This window comes from Micromys minutus, assembly GCF_963924665.1.
Source record: "Micromys minutus genome assembly, chromosome: 1".
Taxonomy (NCBI): Eukaryota; Metazoa; Chordata; class Mammalia; order Rodentia; family Muridae; genus Micromys; species Micromys minutus.
Genome location: NC_137969.1, coordinates 44,080,601 through 44,101,106, shown reverse-complemented (window position 1 = coordinate 44,101,106; position 20,506 = coordinate 44,080,601). Strand labels below are relative to the sequence as shown.

General features: G+C 39.2%; 1 protein-coding gene and 1 pseudogene across 2 annotated transcripts in view; one reads left to right on the top strand and one right to left on the bottom strand.

The window, feature by feature from the left end:
• Positions 1 to 290: 290 nt before the first annotated feature.
• Positions 291 to 20,506, bottom strand: part of PELI1 (pellino E3 ubiquitin protein ligase 1) — a 49,448-nt gene continuing 29,232 nt past the window's right edge. Inside the window, exons 2-7 of the mRNA XM_080926586.1 lie at positions 14,377 to 14,516; positions 10,553 to 10,682; positions 6,543 to 6,644; positions 3,420 to 3,617; positions 3,139 to 3,327; positions 291 to 2,634 (exon numbers count right to left, since the gene is read on the bottom strand). Coding sequence (XP_080782712.1) covers positions 2,068 to 2,634; positions 3,139 to 3,327; positions 3,420 to 3,617; positions 6,543 to 6,644; positions 10,553 to 10,682; positions 14,377 to 14,447 — 1,257 coding nt within the window. The 5' untranslated portion in view covers positions 14,448 to 14,516 and the 3' untranslated portion in view covers positions 291 to 2,067. The remainder of the gene's footprint in view (positions 2,635 to 3,138; positions 3,328 to 3,419; positions 3,618 to 6,542; positions 6,645 to 10,552; positions 10,683 to 14,376; positions 14,517 to 20,506) is intronic.
• LOC308434590 (large ribosomal subunit protein uL23-like) lies at positions 7,263 to 9,060 on the top strand (annotated as a pseudogene). The gene is made up of 3 exons: positions 7,263 to 7,274; positions 8,076 to 8,559; positions 9,033 to 9,060. The product of its transcript is annotated as a large ribosomal subunit protein uL23-like (transcript).

The window sequence follows — 20,506 nt, the reverse complement described above, 5'->3', positions numbered from 1 at the left end:
GAGAGAAGATTCAGAGTTTTTGGGAAGAACATATCTTTATCATCATGAGTACAATTCAGGTAGCTCAGTTACCATAACAGGCCCAACATAAAAAGGGCTCTATGTTGCTGCGGCTATGATGACTTATGAGAGGGACAGGTATTTACAGTGTTTGATTAACTGGAAATTCCTATACACGTCATAGCCTATGTCAGAAGATGGAGGAGCAGTTTAGTCTGGGGTGGACTCACCACTCCTGGCTTCCTGTTCTCAACTGTGCAGAAAGGAACCCACACAGACAAATCTGCAAATCTATTTTGAAAAGTATTTACTTAGTTTGAATAAATTAATTGCAAATAAAAATTAAGCTACAATATAGAGCCTCAACAGAAATGACAAAACACAGCACAGGACTTGGTTTCCTTACATTAGTCACAAAGTTTGTGACCAGAAAAGTTCAAAATCAATTAAATTTCCTTGAAAAATAAAAAGGGTAATAACCAGCAGTTACTGATACATCACAGCTAACTTATAATACAAATCTCAACATGCATTTCCTGAGTGAACCCAAATGATAATTTTCAAAACAAGAAAATCTGACAATCAAAAAAAAGTTCATGGCTTCTAAGTGACTTTTTTTGTTGTTTTAATTTTTTAAAATCAAAACGTTGATGTACTAAAGATAAATTAAAGCTATTCTACCATATACAAAAATTTGACAATAGTCAATTATTATACAATTTTTCAAATTAAAGGAAAAGAAGTGAAAGGTTTGAAAGATGGTTTTGTCTAATCTACAGTGTACTGATTTCTACAAGTGTTCAAAGGGTTTGGTGTAGTGCAACTGTCTGTACTTGTGGTGCATTTAAAAAGGCTAGGGTGAGAAGGAACTGTCCTGCACAGCACTGGAGGACGAGAACAGCAGCCCTTGCGGTGCGTCCTCGCTTTCATCCGCTAACCAAACATTTCTACGAGTCACCGGAGGCTGCTCCTTAGGAGTCAAGCCCACAGTTAAGGCTGGTCTGCTGGGTTACAAAGGGAGGTACTAGTGCAGCCAACCCTTTTAGCTCTAGATACTCTACTGCCTGCAATAATCCAAATGCAGATAGATAATTAGCAAAAACACTTATTTAATTTTTCTAGAGCAAATCAAGTAATTTTCTTGTTAATTTCTTGTTAATTTCTTGACTTTCTCATAGAATTTTTTTCTTTTTTCTTTTTTTTTTTAGAAACAGTGAACAGATGAACCACAGTTTATATCCAAAAAATAAACTTGCCAAATGTTGCTGGCACTAAAAACAGATCAGTTATCATGGGAGAAAAATAGATCATCTAGATTAAATTGCATATTCAAAGGAGCATATAAAACGTTTCTTAGCATTAACTTTTGCTATAGTACTACACTTGAGAGAAACATTAAGAAAAAAAAACATTTTCTGGTTAACTTCAATGTGGTTAAAAACAAACACCTTTTAGACAATGATAATTAATGTGAATCTGGTTTTATGAAATATTCTAGTTCATCAGATCCCCTACTTATACGGGGCTGGGGGAGCTCTCCCTTCTTTCTCTTAACTTTGTGAGTCCTTGAGCTGCGTGCCCACTAACCTACTACTCACACCGCGGTGACACCGCCACTGCCATGCTAGCTATCCAAACACTCTAAGGTACTGTCTATGATAAAAGATAAATAGAAACATTAATGTACATGTTGCTGTATTTTACAATGTTTGCAACAAATTGTAAACTAACATAGTTTGAACCAACAGACCCTCAGTTCTACAGAAGGACCTCTCAACACTGAGGGTGGGCAGGGATTCAAGAACACTAAATGAAGGCATCAAATTAGACTATGTCTTTTTCTCCTCAAAATAGATTTTCAAAACTCAGAATTCAGAAGTCTAGAACTTTCAAAAATTCCTTTGCTTGAGTTTCCCAGATTTTTCTCATAAATTGCTATTATAAATATTTTAAAAAATTCTTCATCTTAATGCAAATGAACAGAGCAGAGAAACTGACACGGACAAGGGGTCAGCAAACCCAATCGCTTAGCTTATAAACTTATAATGCAGTCCTGAAGGACAGCTGCTAGTCTAGAGGTCCTTGGAAAATAAGTCTGATATAGCCTTGTTCACCAGCCAACTGATGTGCACAGAAGGGACAGGCTGCGTGAAAAGTGTGCGTACCATGAGGAAGTGGGATCTGGGACCAGTAAGCCGTTGTCTTTTCTGAACACACGTGCCCACAGGGGCTAAAGGCATGGGTGGGAGGGCCGGCGTCCACATAAAATCCAGCTTCACATCCAAGCCACAGAGGGACATAGGGACCAACAGACCTACACATAGGACATTCACGATCTTTGCCGTCACGTTCTTCTTTGTTTCCCCAGTTATGATAACCATGAACATGGCCGCAGTTTAGATATACCCATGGTTGCTTTTCATCTACAACATCTTTCCTCTTCATACTGGGAAAGGCTAGTGTGTTGAACCCTACAGGGCACTGAGGTCGTGCTGCATTGATTTCCTGTCTTAAAGCTTCTAAGTGCTTCACAGTAGGAGTATGAGAAAGGCCTTCTGCAGTACGCCACAGCAAGGTTGCACCACAGAGGTCAATTAAGGAGCCATCTTGTAGCTGATTCGTTTCAATTTCCACCTGAAGAAGAAAAGAATCAAAACCAAAGTTACAACTGTGTTCACACTACATCTTCAGCATGTCCTAACAAGACAGGAGACCTTCAGGGTTACCTGATAAACTAGAAAGTATCTGTTTGTATGTAATTTGGAAATAGAACTTTAAGTAGCAGTTATAAAAGTGCTAAATTTGAAAATCAACAATAACACATTGAATAGTAACTTCTCTCTTTCTAGCCCAAAGACAACTTATGATTTAATCATCTGGATAATCAACAAGCCTGGATAACCTTAGTTGGTTAAGTACAGTCAAGGACACAAAGAACAGAAGCTTAACCTTTCCTAACTGAAACAAAACACTACCCTCTAGAATTAGTATTTGCAAGTCTGTGTTTGAAGGTCTCAGTTTTCCTGTGTAAGCAACATGTCTAAGAGCTTTGCTGAAACAAAGCAACATGCATGTACACTGCATTCAGACCAACTTATTCTCTATTTTAGTAAAAAGAAGCTATGTGTAAGTACTTACCATCTTTCCTCTCTGCTGGGCTGACCTGGTTTCACGCAGACTGAAGACGTTCCCACAAACTGATATTTCTCTCCATATTCCGGGTTTGGAGTCTTCTGTGAACCCATTTCGTGGATGCATCACAAGAACTCCATTAGTGGTCAAGCCATCCATCTGCCCGTCCGATGTCTTCCATTTGGCAGCCTTCTCCTATAAAAAGAGTAGTGAGTTTCTATTTATGTATAATTTGGAAGTAGAAACTAGTAGAAAAGAACGCATTAGTGAAAAAAAAAGCTTTTTACCCCAAGAAAGATGTTTTTTGATGAATCAAATCCTGCAGCATAAATCCGAGCTGTAAAGGGTGGGTTACGCTCACATATGATCCTACAGGCAAATCTTGATATAGTGCTTTGTACTGACTGCGTGTCGGAATTACTCTGACTTCCAGGAACTGTGTCAGTTACTACAAAATCAATAGGACTTTCAGTTGACCGACCAATCTAAAGGGAGAAAAGAACAGAACATAAGACTTGATTCACTGAACACAGTGAGATCCATTAAGAACGGATAATATAAAACACATTAAGCCTCTGAAATTTCTCTTAACAATTCTTAACTATGGAGACATCTACACCTTTGAAAACTAATCCCTCACACTCTGATACAGCAGTTACTTTGAGCATAGAACTAAGTGGGAATGTGTGATGGAATTTCTACAACCCTCAGGGAATAAAGAATCCAATGTGGCCAAGATTCCTAGATGGCTCTAGGCTTTAACCCTTTTAAGGTAGAAGTGTTATCATATTTCTACCATAAACTACCCACCTTAATGGAACCCACCGCACACAAGAAAATGCTGAGCATCACTTTGGCCGTGGAGAGAAAGCACTGAGTCCAAGCCAACGTGCTGCTGTGTGCAGGAACTATGCGTCAGCACTGACCCTTGTCAAGGGCTGTACACAGCCTTGCTCAGAGTCTCTGGAACAGCTCTCCATTTCTTCTCACTAGGCTACCAGCTGCCAGTTCTGACTTTTGGTTGGGCTTGCTTTTAGCAACAAGCCTCTCCCCTCTAACCCAGGCTGATAAGGAGAGAGACATAAAATAACTCAACTTTAAAGAACAGTGCCTCAAAGGTACTTTGTTCCAAGGTTCCCCAAGGAAGTACAGAAGAGGAATTCTATGTGGGCTGTAGGATTCGTCATATATCCAGGTAGTTTTTCAATTCTGAGTAGTAAGATTTCTAGTTGGAGCCCTGGGTGAGGCAGGTGTCAGGCTAAGCCATTATTAAAGTACTAGTCCACGAGGAAGTTACTTGCATCTTCAGAGTAGAAGGGAAAAGGAACTGAATGGAGCATACAATAAAAACAACGTATGTCACTGGCTAGGTAGAAACATTTAGAAGCCATCAGTTCTTTAACGTATTACAGCACAGTATTATACAACTCAATGACGTTGTATACTCTTAACAAACAGGAGCGTGTGTTGTTTAATGTATTACAGCACAGCAATATACAACTCAATGATATTGTATACTCTCAACAAACAGGAGTGTGTGTTGGGGAGGAGGCAGGGTCTACCTATTAGTCCCTAGCTATATAGGATGGTCTAGAATTCTACTTCCTCCTGCCTTAGTTTCCTAAGTAGCTGGGATTACAACTTTGTACCACAGTGCATGTTTTATATTTTTCTACAAGATATAGAAGCTGACACAAGACCTTTAAAAAAAGCTAATCCAAACTAATTTCCTGTTATTTCATGAACCATGTTCTAGCTATAAGTAGAACCGTCAATCTACCACACTTCATACTGTTTCCCTGACACCTTTTCTTTTTTTCCCCCATGATGCCTTTGTCTGGGTTGTTGTCAAAAGTCCTACTGATGGTGGTAAGGAGGTACAGATGACCAGAAGGCTATGGAGACTTGTGCGCCTTCCTCGCTCCTCGAGGGCAGCACCTCCACACTTAGCCGGACTGGAATCTGAACTTCTACCTGACAGACTCGACAGGAGTGTTAATACTCAGATCAGAAGGCAACTATGATCACTTCTCAAAGAGGAGCTAATTTACTAATAATAAACTGGTTTCTTAGGCTTCACAGTACAGATATGTTCAACTTTCCATAGGGATGATGCATGTAGAAATTAATTTCTGGTATTAGAAATTTAACTTAGGAAAACAAGGAGCCAACTAGAAAGATAAGACATAAATAAATACAAGGTACTTTTGGAAGTTAAATTTCAAATCTATGACCATATCATACATATCATCTTGATTTTTTTTAAAAAAAGCTAACCATATTCATCTTAATTGTTTGTTGATAAAGATGTGAAAAACATTTACTATTATGTTATTTTACCATGATCCATGATCTAATCTTTCATTAGTAAGGATGCTGTTTAGTTTAGTAAAAACAAAGAGAAACAAACACCCATACTCTAATACTAACTGTAAATATACTATTGTTTTCTTTTTCCTTTAAATCTATGGCTCATGTTCAGGGTTAGAGGAGAGATCAGCCTCCAAACTATTTTGCTAATGATCAAATACATCTCTGGGCCCTTTCATTGACTATTATGAAGAAAAGTGAAAAAGATAATTGGACAATAATTTTAATTGAATGATAATCGTCGATTCTAGATAAGTTTCTTTAGAAAATCAAATATTGACAGAAAAATACCAAGAATTCATGTCTTCAGGCTTCACTACTCTATAATCAGCATAGAAAAATAAGTATCAGTACCAGACTGGTTCAGAGAATGGGAGCCAGACGGAGAGATTTTACTATACCAGTTGTTCTGCCCAGAGGTGTGCTGAAAACCAAATTCCTATGACTGATGTCAATAGTTAGAAATTACCTGTAATTTCTGTTGCTCAGAGAGAAAGGTAGGAGGTGGTAGCCAAACACACATAACACATACACCCATGTGTGCTCACACACAGGTACGAGGGAAAGACTACCTTCTGCACTCTGCAGAGGAGGAGGACATGGAGGCACAGAGTAGCTAAGAAATGTTTACCAGAAATTTAGGTCCCAGGGTCCCTCCCCTGTCTCTTTTCTTTCTATTTCATGTATATGACTGAGTGTCTGCATACACATATGTGCACCATGCATATGCCTAGTGTCCTTGGAGGCCAAAAGAGATATCAGATCTCCTGGAACTGGAGTTCCAGGCAGTTGTGAGCCACTTAATGTGGGTGCTAGGAACCCAGGTCCTCTTCGAGAGCAGCAATTGCTCTTAACTCTTCAACTTCAGAGCCTACCTTTAAACCATACTATAGTAACGTTTAGATATGAGGTTTAAAAAAACAATACATATTTTAAACAAACAGCATGAAAGCATAATATTTAATCTGATCATAGCAAACTCACCAACAAGAGATTTTTAGTTTTTTACTTTTAAAGAAAAAAAAATCATGTTACAGTACCTGAAACATATCAGTGTTGCTGTCATGAGTATACTCAACCACCACTGTCTGGGCTCGAGATAAAGTGTATGATATGCTATGCTGGTCCTTGTTGCTTATTGCCTGTGAATGAATTAACAGTAAATATTAGCAGTCAATCAACTCAGAAAAATCTTTGTTAAAGGAAGGTAAAATATTCATTACACACACACACACACACACACACACACACACACACACACACACACATATACCACACGTATACATTTCCTTTCTGTAATTTAGGTTACAGGCAAGAGACTCCATAAAACTCAATTGTGTCTTCATCAGGTTGAGGGGCTACAGAATACAAAAACATGAATTTAGAATTCTTAAGAATCTGTGTTTCTCTTAAAAACATTTTAAATTCTAAGGGAAGTAATATCAAATACCACTTGGAAACTAAAACCAACACTCAATATTTCTCTGATAAGGAAAAAAATTCCAAATCTTGCAATAAAAAAACTTTATTTTAAAGTGACATGAAATTACATATACAGTTAAGCTAGAACTGTCAGCTCATTTTCTAATCCTACAGATTTCAAGTTTTACCACACGCTAGACCAGATACAGAAAAGTGTACAGGATGATTTAACACTGTAAGAAATAGATGCAGTTCTGATGGCCGTGTTTTTGACTTATCCTAAACTGAACTGCTTTCCTACTAAAAATGTGCTCAGTTATTTCAGGTGTCCTATGTTCATGAGTTGGAAGGTAATACTGGAAGAGAAAAACCTGGTTATTGCACAAAGAAGGCACAAGATAAAAAGACACAAGAGTGACTCCACATAGCAAAAAAGGGGAAAGTATTTTCATTTTTTACCTAATCTGTAATGGGTAAGGCCTTTTGAAGTTCTAGTATCAAAAAAGTTATTTTTCAAATATCTAAAGGTAATACCTAAGCACCAACTACCTTGTTTTAAGAAAGCTTTAAAATGCAAATTTACCATCTCACTTGTTTGTGTACTGTTTTGAGACAAGATCTCTCTCTGTATATAGCCCTGGTTGGCCCTGCTATGTAGACCAGGCTAGCCTCAAATTTACAGAGAATCTCCTGCCTCTGCCTCCTGAGTGCTGGGATATGAGCCCCAAACTGGACTTCTGCATTCTTGCTTGTTTGTTTTGAGAGTGAGTCTAGCTATAGAATCCAGGCTGGCCTTAAACTTCTATAGTGTTGAGATTACAGGTCCACGCACACATCCGGCTCTCATACCTCACTTACTCAATGCAGTCTACCTCTGAACTCTGGTCCCCCATCTTAAATACATGTGCTGGGATTATATAGGTGTGGGTGATCAAACAGACCCATGTTTTTTAGTTACATTTATTTATTTGTGATTTTGTTTGTGTATGTGTGTACATGTGTGGCACATGCACAGGTGGAAATCAGTACAGCTTGTGGAAGTCAGTTCTCTCCTTCTGTCATGTGGGCTCCAGGAACCCAACCCAGGTAGCCAGGTTTACTGAAAAGTGCATAAACACATGGAGCTATCTTGCTGGCCTTCAAGAATGTAGTATAGTCTTTTCGCCAAGATGGCGCTGAAGCGAAGAAGGAAGCTCCTGACCCTTCCAAAGCCGAAGCCAAAGCAAAGGCCTTGAAAGCTAAGAAGGCAGTGCTGAAAGGCGTCCACAGTCACAAAAAGAAGATCCAAACATCATCCACATTTCGGTGGCCCAAGACTCTGCTGCTCCGGAGGCAGCCAAAATATCCTTGAAAGAGTACACCCAGGAGAAACAAGCTTGACCACTATGCTATCATCAAATTTCCACTGACCACTGAGTCAGCCATGAAGAAAATAGAGGACAATACTCTTGTGTTCATTGTGGATGTTAAGGCCAACAAGCACCAGATCAAACAGGCCATGAAGAAACTCTATGACATTGATATGGCCAAAGTCAATCCCCTGATAAGGCCTGATGGAGAGAAGACGTATGTTCGCTTGGTTCCTGATTATGATGCTCTAGATGTTGCCAACAAGATTGGGATCATCTCAACTGAGTCCAGATGGCTAATTCTAAATATACACCTTTCTTTTCACCACAAAAAAAAAAAAAAAAAAAAAAATGTAGTATAGATAATTCAGTGTTAATGGTTTACTACATATTTATGTATTCATAAGTATTTATAATTTATATTTAAGTGTGCATGTTCCACATTTAAAGTCTACACAATTCTGCATTAAGAGATTAATTTTCAAATAATTGCTAACTTCTGGAATCTTTTTGTTTTAGGAGGGCAAGGGACAGAGTCTTAAGGTGCTGCCTATGTTGATCTAGAACTCTCCATCCTTCTTTAGCCTCCAAAGCACTGAGATTACAGATATATGCCACAAGGCTAAGAGTTAGCTTTGCTGTTGTGGGCTAGGAAATAAATCACCCCACCATGGAGTTACATCTCTAGTTCTGAAAATTAGTTCTTCATTTCTAAAGAGTTAGCGAAGTGTTCAGGTTGTAATTTTTTTTTTTTATTAGATCAGGAAAAAGAACCACATCTGGGTAAGTCTGAGTCTCACTGAAAGTCAGGGTAGAAAGTCAGTTATCCATCCTAGATAACTGTTAGACACATATAAGGAAATTTCCTTCATGTTATATGGAAAAATTTAAAAATTGACACAATAATTTTCCAGTCCTTGTTTTTTTTGGGGGAGGCTTGGGGATGTAAAGGAGCTAACAATAAAAACATGAAGGACAAGGTAAATAAGAAAATGAGAAAGTGGGGCTTGGAGCATTTCAGTGCTGAGGATGCAGAGACAGAAGACACCGGGAGCTCACTGGCTTGCCAGTGCACTGTGATCAAAGCCCTGTTCAGTGAGACCCTGACTCAAAAACCAGGATAAAGACTGAATGAAGAAGACACCAGGTTTTGGCCTCTGGCCTCCACAGGCACATACACAAGCATTCACTGCATACACATGCACGTTCACACACAAAATGAGAAAGTATTTTAGAGGTAGATTATAAACATCTCCCGTGACACTGGTCCTCAACCAGAGGTATTATACAGCTAAAAGGCATCTGAAAATATTTAAATGCTTTTGCCTGTAACAACGTTAGAGATTAAATGACTTTTAGCACACACTGTGGGACAGTTCTGCATAACCAAGCATTGGTACAATCCAGATGCAAAGAGCACTACCATGGGCAAATACAGAGCAACCCAGACTAAGTCTCACCAACTACTGAACATACTCCTCTACAAAGGAACAGGAGGAAACACCTTAGAAAGACCAGCCCTTCCACACCCTTTTTGACTTGCAAATAGCAATCAAGGAGCAGCCAAATCAAGGCTTGATTACCTTGATATAAAACAAGGCTGAAACCTAATTAATTTCAAGGACTAGGCACCTAAAACAAGTAACATATACTAATTTTAATGCAGCTCATTTATCCTAACAAGGACCTAACACAGATGCTGTGATATTTATGTACAACCTAGGGTTACTTAGCTATTGATAATCTCTAGGAGTCAAGGAACTCTGGAATTGTTCTTCCTGGATACCACATAACTAAATTAATCTAGTTTGTGCTATAAACTAAAAAGAGAGAAATTCCAAGGCAAAATAAAGATTCAAAAGGTCCTCTACTTTTACAGTGCCTTGAAGGTCTAGCCTCAAAACTTGGTGAGGAACTAAAACGGGACTGGGAGGACTGACAAGGCACAGAGGGTGAGAGGTTACACTGTGGGCCCCACTGAAAATGTGCTTCCACTGTACACGGTGCTGGGACAAAATGTAAGCATGTCATATGCCAAGAAGAACATAAACTCAGAGCACCCATAGAGCCTTAGGGAACGAGAAGACTTTCTTTTAATTCCTACCTGCCTCTGGTCTATCATTAAAAGGGATGGGGGAAATCCACATGGCAGCCTTTCAAATACCATCAATACAAACAAAAGGAAAATTTGAAACAGAAATGTGAAGCACTAGAGAATACACACCACACATAAGAACATTTCAATTTTCCAAGTTAACATCTTTAAAACTTTATCTTACCTTGGCAGCCTGAGGAGTACATGCAATGTGCACGGTGCTAGGCTTCACCCCATTTGCCTTAGGTCTTTTAAACAAAGCAAACCTACTTTTCCTCCTTCCTCTATCACCGTTTGGGAGAGACCCATTATACCTGATAGGAAGGGAAAAAAGTTTAGCTGTCTCTTTAAGGATCACACAATTACAAAACAAAGTTATAGTTTACCTTGCATGTACATTCAGTTCTCAGTTAATTACCTCAGATTCCTTTTAGCAACTGTTGATCTCCAGAACAGCTTGGATGTGAATGAAAACGAGACTCTTTCTGGCTATGTTTTGAACCACAGAGAAGTGTTATACACAGCTTTAAGTTATCTATATAAGCAAGAACTGAGTGACAGGATTATCTGATTCCTTGTAACTATATCTTTTAAAGTATTTTTTTGTTCTTGTTCTTTTCTTTTCTTTTTAGATTTATTTATTATATATAAGTACACTGTCACTGTCTTCATACACACCAGAAGAGGGCATCCGATCTCATTACAGATGGCTGTGAGCCACCATGTGGTTGCTGGGATTTGAACTCAGGACCTCTGGAATAACAGTTGGTGCTCTTAACCACTGAGCCATCTCTCCAACCTCCTTTTAAGGTCCCCCCACCCCTGCAGGAGTAATTGAAACAGAATCTCCTTTAATTGTGAACCCAACACTTCAAATGCTTGACAGTTGAAATAAGAGTGTCTGGACTTGTCCTAGCTACCTGAATAGAACACTGCTGTGCTGCCAGCTCCTGTCCAACTGAGTTCTATCCCTACGTCTGCTGGTTCAATCTTCCAATCATTTCTCTAGAGTGCAAGCAAGTAAGAAATAAACTAAAACAACTAGAAAAGTGAAAACAAACAAACTTCTGAATATGCACCACAACCAGGAAGCACTGCATTCCACCTCATACCAATCAAGCCTATACTCAAAAGCAAAACCAAACAAACCCACTAGATTAAACAGGCATTGAGCAATTAGTTTTCTGAAGTCCCAGAATGACACTGGCAAAGCAGAATACAAATCCAAGTATGACTGCTACATGTGACACAGACTGAGTCATCTGCAGGAAAGAAACTCAGGGAAGAACTGTCCCCATCCCAGTGTCCTGTGGGCATTTCTTGATTATTGATACAAGGTTGTCTAGAGGCATCTGAGGGAAATGGAGTTGAGTCAGTTGAATATTGATACAAGAGGGTTGAGCCCAGTGTAGGTAGTCCTAGGCTACGTAAGAAAGCAAGCTGAGCAAGCCAGTAAGCAGAACTCCTCCACAGTCTGCTTCAGTTCCTGCTTTGAGCTCCTGCCCTGGCTTCCTGTGACGATGGACTGTACAGTTTAAGCTGGAATAAACCCTTTATGCCACAAAGTCAGTTTTTGGCCAGTGTGTGACTACAGCAACAGAAAATTAACTAGAACACCAAGCCCTTGGGGGCTGTATGTGTGCCATTCCTTACTGCTTCGTTGAGATGTAAGCAGCAATTCAACAGTACTATTCCTTGTTTACTGTTTTTCACTCTAACGAAAATTTCTGTCCTCTCAAATATAGCTGCTCTATCTAAGCAGAAACAAAGCAGAAAATAGGGAACGATTTGAGGATGATGAAGATGATTACAAATGGCCTGAAACAGTAATTAACAAAGAAAAGGATCAGATTTCAAAGCCGAGGAGTTCCTTCAGTGACTGCCATATGTGAAATTACATAAATTTGAGCCCTGCTTACCATGTGCCAGGCTGAGTTTGGTCCCCAGTACCACAAATGCAGGGAGAGAGGAAGGGAGACAGAAAGAATGAGCTCTGTACTCAGAGTCTTGCTATAAGATTCTAGAAGGGAGGATCTCATGGCTAAGACATTATTCTAGGTCATACGCAGCCCTACTGTGGGTTCTTTACTATTCTTCATACTGTCCTCTGAAGGGTTACAACTATTCGCCTCTAGACAATGTTGTCCCATTTCACTTCTAGAATCATATTTGCATTTTAAGCTACAAAGTACTAAATACAAAGGTAATTACTACTGCTAAAGCTTAGCTGATAAATTTCTAAATTAAAGGACAATGTAAAATTATATTTAAAAATTTATACCACACTTTGATAGCAAAGTAATTTAACCCATAATACTTTTTCTTAAAAGCTGTTAATCATTTAATATGATTAAAAATCTATGTAGCCACAAATTTGTAAATTTGTGTATAAATAAATAAATAAATAAATAAGAATAAATAAAATGAAGTTTATGCTAGGGTTATAGGTATGCACCACCATATGCAACATAAGTTTGCTGAGTTTGGCCAGTAGGGCTGACTTGTTTACAGGAACACCACTAGTACTGTGGGAGAAACAATGGAACCTGAGAGCTATGACCTCCAGTCAAGAGTCATAAATAGGAGTTGGCAGGTGGTCCAGCACCTAAGAGCACTGTTCCTCCTCCAGAAAGCCTAGCTCCTTTCCATCACTCACATGGTGGCTCACAAACTTCTCTAATTCCAGTACCAGGGAATGTAAAGCTGCCTTCTGGCCTCTGTGAGCATCAGGCATGCATGAAAGCAAATCACCCACACATATGAAGTGAAATCTTTAAAAAGGTCATAAATAAACAAGAAACTATAACAGCTTGAGTCTCAAAAGCATAACAAAGTCTAGAGAGCCAGACATTTAGGCAAAAAATAAGTACCAGGTGGACAGGAAAGTCCATAATCTATGTTTCACAGTTGTTCCAGGTTTAGATGAAAGTAACTGGAGTAATGGAATCTCCTCTCCTTCCTTCTGAAGACTGCTTTTCTGGGAGTTTAAATGAATGAGGTGACTGTTGACACTTAAGTTTACTGCTCCCTTAAGTCTATACAAGTCTGTTTACCAAGTAAGCAAAGTTGGTCCTTATGCAGAAATTAATACTACCTCAGAGGGCAAAAGAACAAATATCCACTAAGGTACACAAAGTTACCTGAAACAGGAAAGGGAAAGGGTCTTTTGGTAGTTGGCCAAGTAGCTAAAGAAAAATTATCAAAAGAATGGGACAAGAAATGCAAACTCTTTTCCTAGGGTGAGACAAGGTAAAGCCTTTCCAGTACTTTTAAAATAATTATTTATGTGTGTGGTTGCTTGCAGGCCAGAAGAGGGTGCTAATATACTTTGGTTCTGGAGTTACAGGCCACTGTGAGCTTCCTGATGTGGGTGCTGGAAACGGAACTCAGGTCTACTGGAGTCAAGGGCAGTGAGTGCTGTTACTATTAGTCTCTGAGTGTCTCTCCAGCCCTTATGTAGTATTCCAATGCTTACAAGAGTGGCATAAATATGGTCACTAAAACTGCCCTGAAGATGCTGTCCTACATCAGCACCACAGGCATGGCCCAGCTGTGGCAGTGGCACTAGGGATGGAGGCCCCTCTAAGACTTAAGACTCAGTATCTCTACCTAATTGTACATGGTCTTAAAAGAGATTAATTATTAGTTAGGTGGTGATAGCTGGTCCCTTGATTTCAAGGCTAGCCTGGTCTACAAAGCAAGTTCCAGGATAGCCAGAACCTCTACACAAAAGAACCCTGTCTTGAAAACTAAAACAAACAAACAAAAAAACCCCACAAATGAGAGGGAATGTAGAAACTGTGATACAAATAAACTTCTCAATTCTTAAAAAAAAAAAAAAAAAAAATCCAGTAAAATTTTTCTTAAACTGCTAACACTATTAGCTTTGAATTCTTTGGGACATAGTAAGGCACAAATTCTTAAAAACAAAATAACAACAATTCTAACCCACAGACCAAAATGACCACATCGTATTGAGTTCTATGCTTCAATGTGCAGAAGCCTTACCCTAAGACAATGAGTTCACCATATTTTACTGGGGCTTTGGAAGGATGATTTTCTTGATCAGGAGAAAACATGAGCTTGGCTGTCTTTCTCAAACCTTTGTTCACTGGTCAGGAGCCTTGAGACACCTTTTGCATTATTTCCTAGAGAGAAAAAGGGTTTGTTAATAACATGAAAAGAACAGTTTAAATAAAGAGTATTTTCTAAGTCTTCATGAACACAGCATGTGATATACCCTGAAAATGGTTCTGTATTGGACACAAACAGATTAAATATACTGTCACTTTACAGGATAATGTCCATTTCCCTATTATTTCTACAAGGTATAATTAAAGACCCTGGATAAAATAATGTAAGTAGATATAGAAAGTTTTTTTCTAAATCTATTAAGGGAGGGGGCTGGCAGGATGGTTCAGCTGGTAAAGGTGCTTACCAGCAAGCCTCAGTGACTGAGTTTGATCTGGGACCCCATGTGGTGAAGGGAAAGAACCAATTGCTGCACACTGTCCTTTGGCCTCAACATGCACACCATGGTACAGGTAGGCACATAACAAATAAACATGAAAAAATATAAGAAGATAAAAAAGCCGAGAGAGGCAGGACAGTGGGGACTTGGGGTTCTAAGGAACAAGACTGAATTCTCTGTGCTCTCTTTGGCTAATGTACGCCAGGTGTGGAATTGAGAAAGAAATATGAACTAGTACAGACAAAAACAGAAACATGCTTGCTTTTTGTTTTGGTAGATAGAAAGTTCTGACTATAGCTATTCTACTATAGCCAAATACTACAGAAACTGCCCCATTCTACCCAACCAGAGCTGAGTGTGGAGCCTTGACCATCATTGTAACCACAAAAGAGAGATTGAAACTCATAGTAGGATGGGAAGGAGCCAAGATGCTTACTTAGGTGCACAAGCACACTTAGGTGGTCAATCCCAGTGACAGCATTGGAGACTACAAGGATGAATCTCATTTCTACATGCACTCAACTGTAGTATGAAGGATACTTCCTGCAACCGGCCCACAGAGGCTAAGTAGGGAACATACAAGTTATCTGCTGTCAGTAACAGTCAGAAAGACACCCAGCACGCTGACAAAGCAGTGTCAGGAAATGGCAGAGCAAAGAGAAGGTTTTGATAATATACAGTCTCAAAACAGAATTGAAACTACCCAGGGATCAACATATCATCCCAACACACCAACAACTAAAAAGATTTAAAACAGAAGAGGGACAACAGGGAACATGACTGAGATGAGGAATCTAAAACTATCCAACAGAGTTTAAATGCAGTCATGATAAAATGTTCCAAGAAACAATTACAATACATCTGCGACAGTGGGGATAAAGAACAAAGTCTCAGCAAGCAAACAGGACAGGAAGTAGAAGCCTTCACACTACGACAAATATGAAACTACAAAAAAGAGCATTGTAGGTAGGCTGGACAACAGAGTAGGCCGAGCCTTCTGGCTTGCAGGACTACAGCAAGAGGTAAACGTGCACCACTGGAAGCTCAAGAACAAAGTGTGCAGAGCTGAAACATTACTCAAAGAAACAATACCTGAAAACATAACAAATCTGGGACAAGAAATAAAACTATAGATTCATGAAACTAAACAATTCTGCCTCTAGGTAACCCAAAGATCTCAGCATCAGAAGTTCTAAAAATGGAAATCAAACAAACAAAACAATAAAACAAAAAAATATTTTGTCTACAGTGAAAAAGCTATTTGAATGACAGTATATATTTCACAAGAAACCACAGGGTCCATAAAATAGTGGCTTAATATATTTAAGCTATTTGTTTATTGGAATTAAAATATAACATACCATTTTCCTCCCTCCAGTTCTTCCCTCCAGGTCTTCCAGCACACCCTCTTGCAGCTATCAACCCCATGGCCTCTATTTCTCTAATTCTTGATACACATAAATATACAAATACAACCTTTTAAATCTATTTAATGTTGTTTGTATGTATAGTACAAACTGTCAACAGAAGAATCTGTATCTAATAAAACCAGAGGGAAGGAATTAAGGTAGAGAAAAATGTAAAGCAGAACCTGCCAGTGTTGTATCATAAAGGGATGACCAAATGAGTTTTCTCAACAGAAAGGTAGCAAAAATATACGTAAATATAAAAAAGCCTCTCCTTTTGAATTTTTTTCAAATTACAGCATTAGTAGAGCATGGTTACTCCTAAACTCTGAGAGTGTTGCACGAATGCCCACATTTGACTGAGCAGATCGCAGAGCTACAGTGTTAGCCTGTGAACCAAAGCAATCTGTTTTCTCTGTCTCTAAGAAGAAAGAGAATAAAGTAGAATGAAGGAGATTCTGGGAGAAATATAAGCAAGCACGTGGCCTGAGAACTTATTAGTAAAATGTGTGCCACCATATTATTCAGGATAGGTTATGGCAGTGGGTTTTAGCCTTCCTAATGTTCCTAATGCTGTGACCCTTTACTACAGTGCCTCAAGTGAAGAACCCCCAAACGTAAAGTTATGTCACTGCTACTTCATAACTGTAATTCTGCTACTGTTAAGACTGGAAATGTTTATCAGTAACACTAAAGCTGCAGTTACAGGAACAAGCTCACACTCAACTTCTACTCACTTCCAATACCCTAGTGCCTAAAGAATTCAGTGCCATCAACACGTACATACTTAAAAGGTACAAGACTAAGTTTCTTTTCTTTTCCTTCCTACCTTTCTTTCTTTCTTTCTTTCTTTTTTTTTTTTTTTGAGACAGGGTTTCTCTGTGTAGTCTTGGCTGTCCTGGAACTCACTGTATAGACCAGGCTGGCCTTGAACTCAGAGATCCACCTGCTTCTGCCTCTTGAGTGCTGGGATCAACAACAAGGTGCACCACCACCTGACTGGGACTAAGTTTTCTTAAATATAATCAATGAACATGGAATTAGCATTAATAAACTGCAAATAAAATGTGACACAACTGCCATTTCTCTTTCAGTATGATTCTTGCACATATTGATGGCTGTAATAGAAATTACCAGAATCTTTACATGATGGCCATTTTGGTATGGACACCAAGAATGTCCTAGAGCCTGTTGCCAGTTCTGCTTGTTGACATTATGCTCGCTAAGCTGACACCATGCATGCAGTCTTATCCTAATGTGATAGCACTAAGAAATTGAAACACTGCATTAATTCTGCCAAGACACACACACACACACACACACACACACACACACACACACACACACACAATGTTAAAAGGCTGTTTACTGCAACAGCTGCTACACTGGGGTTCTGCTAACCTGTTGAAAATTACACATTTTGCTTTCAATGGGAGTAACTAGCCTTCCCAAGAAAATGAGTCCTCCCCAAAAAACAAACTCTAGAACAGCACCATCTGAGGTGTGGGGTGGGAGAAAATGAATAGAAAACCACAAAACATATTAAATTTTAGTTTGACTGCTCAAAGTCTGTAGCCACTTGTTCTAAACAGTGCAGTAAAGGACATCTGTTTTCGTACTAAGTCCTCCCAAAGACAGACTTCTGTAGTACAGACTGTTGGGTGTTTGCACTGCTAACCGTCCTGCTCTGAAAGTGAAGACAAGCGGGACACATACTGAGCCAGGAACAAACAAGTGTGCTGCTTACAGTCTTCTGGTCACTTCTATTTCAGCAGCAAATGGGTAGGCATGAAAGTTGTGCCGAGACAAAGGAAATGCTTTAAAACATGAAAATGTAATTCTTCGTAATGAAAAATTGCAGGTTGAATATATTATCTCTGGTGGGACAGATTTCTATTCTCCACTAGAGTTCACCTGTGCATGATTTCAACAGGAGGACTCAGAAAGAACTGCTTAGGTGTATGTGTGGTGGGGTGGCCTAACGGACGCAGTGCGGCTGCCGACCAAGGTGGGGGTGCCCAGTTACCTTTGCTCTTTCATAATCAGTAGGATGAACAAGCAGCTTTTTACACAAGAGAATAATGGGGTCAGAGGTGAGGTTGGAAGTTAGCACTTCTGTATTTTTTACTGTCTTTAGCAGTAAGACAAGGAAAGTCCATAGGCCCCTGTCCCAAATAAGTAAGGGGCATCACTGTGTGCACTACCAACCCCCTTCTAGATCAGCCAATGACATCCAGAGTCCTACCATTCACAAGCATAGTGCATTTCATCCTGACGAGAAAGCAATTACTATTTTTCCTAAAGATATAATCTGTTTCTCTCAACTAGGGTTTCCATCCAACCTGGGTATCACCAACATTTGGGTATTATAGTGGCATGGCCTGCACATCTTAGAAGCGTCAGGAGCATTCCCTAGCAGTCAGAAATACACATAACTGTGATAATCAAAATATCCCGTGGTACTGGGCATGGTAGTTAGTACAGGCCAAGCCATCTCAGTACCTGAGAGTTAAGGGTGTCTCAAAAACATAACCACACACACACACACAAATGTCACGGCTTCATTTAATCATGTGAGGAACCACCTCTTTTAATCTTAGTTGAAAATAAATGAATCTGTTCTAACAAAGGAAAATTGCCCGATTTTAATGTAAATCTTTAGAACAGAGAAAAGTACTCAAAAATATTTGCTTATTAGTGTAGAGTTAACTGTAGTCTCTACTCTAGATTTTATATTAAACCTGTACTAATAAAGGGATGGTTTGAACGTGGTTGCGGTCAGTCCCACTGTTTTGCTAACATGTGACTGAATGAGATCAGGAGACTCCCTTGTCTTGATAGAAGTTAATCATTTCTATGGATTTAAAATGTTTGCAGTGTCTCTTCAAATGTTTAAAGCAAAGGCACCGAAGCTGAGGTGACCACAAAATGAGTTCAAGGCCAGTGCTACAGGCAGACAAGGAGATCCTCTGGACCTCCACTCACATATGTAAAACTTAAAATAAGCTTTGTTAAAAATGAGAACATCCTTTTAAGTAAAAAGGAACGTCACTTTGAACCAACTCATGGGTTAAGGCCTATCACACACTTGTACAGAATACTAATTAAGAAAATGCTTTCACATAACATTAGTTTATTTAACAAATATTTGAGTTTAATATTGTTGTAGTAAATATTAAAAAATATAAAAATCAGTTTATCTCTTTATTGGCCCTGAGGTCTTACTCCTCAGACCTGACCCTGATTCGGAGCCACACCTACCTCTGGAGCCCAGTCTGAGTCACCACCATGGCCCAACTTGTCCACGAAACTCCCTTCCCTGGTGATTTTCTACCCTGTTCTCTGCCTCTGTCCTGGGGTGTTTCTCTACCCCAAAATCCCACATAAATACAACTCTACAGCCTGATAGCTTTTCATTTAGGTTTATATATTCAACTCTCAATCCACAAACCCTCTACACAACAAGATTACATCAAATAGACAAAGATACAAACTGCCCTTCTGTATGAGATAGTAGACCTATAAAATCCTTAATGTCCATAGCTATTTAACGCCAATCAATCTCACCTGGGTCTAGCTGGTCCTTAGCAACCTCCATGTTGCCATGACTTCCACCCTTGTCCTCTTAGACCTCTTCTTCTCTTCATGCCCCCCCCCCCCCCAGTCACTGGCTTTCCTTTATTTTACTAATTAAAATGGGAAGGTTTCGATGAAATCACCTCTTAAGCACATGACTAGGCAACCCTTCTTGGGGAAGTACATTTAACATTAAAATACAAACAGCTTTTGGACAATCTATGGAATATGAAAAATCTTACTAATTTCCATTTTCTAGACAAAGAAACCAAGTAGGTCAGGGACTAAAATCCACATTAACTCAAGAAACACAACCTGTCCAATCTATTCTAACTATGACTGCAGTCATTCTCCTCTTACGGAAGGAGAAATGACTGTGGCTCCCAGCAGGAAGGCAGTCTCAAGTTCTCTAACCCAATGTTGACAGAGAAGGGGCGGATCGGACAAGTTCCCTCATAAGGATCAAGATGCCCTGTTACGGTCTCATTCAGGAAACTAGAAAGCATGCTGCATAAAACAAACCCCAAACAATTACAATATAGTGTAAACTAGTAATGGAAATACAACCATGACTAGTGCTTTTAGAGATCGCTTGAACCTTGGTCACTTCCTCCAAGTTCAGTGTATCTGTCAACCCTACGTCCAGGTAGTGACTACCAATAAAATCTACAATAAATACTTACTT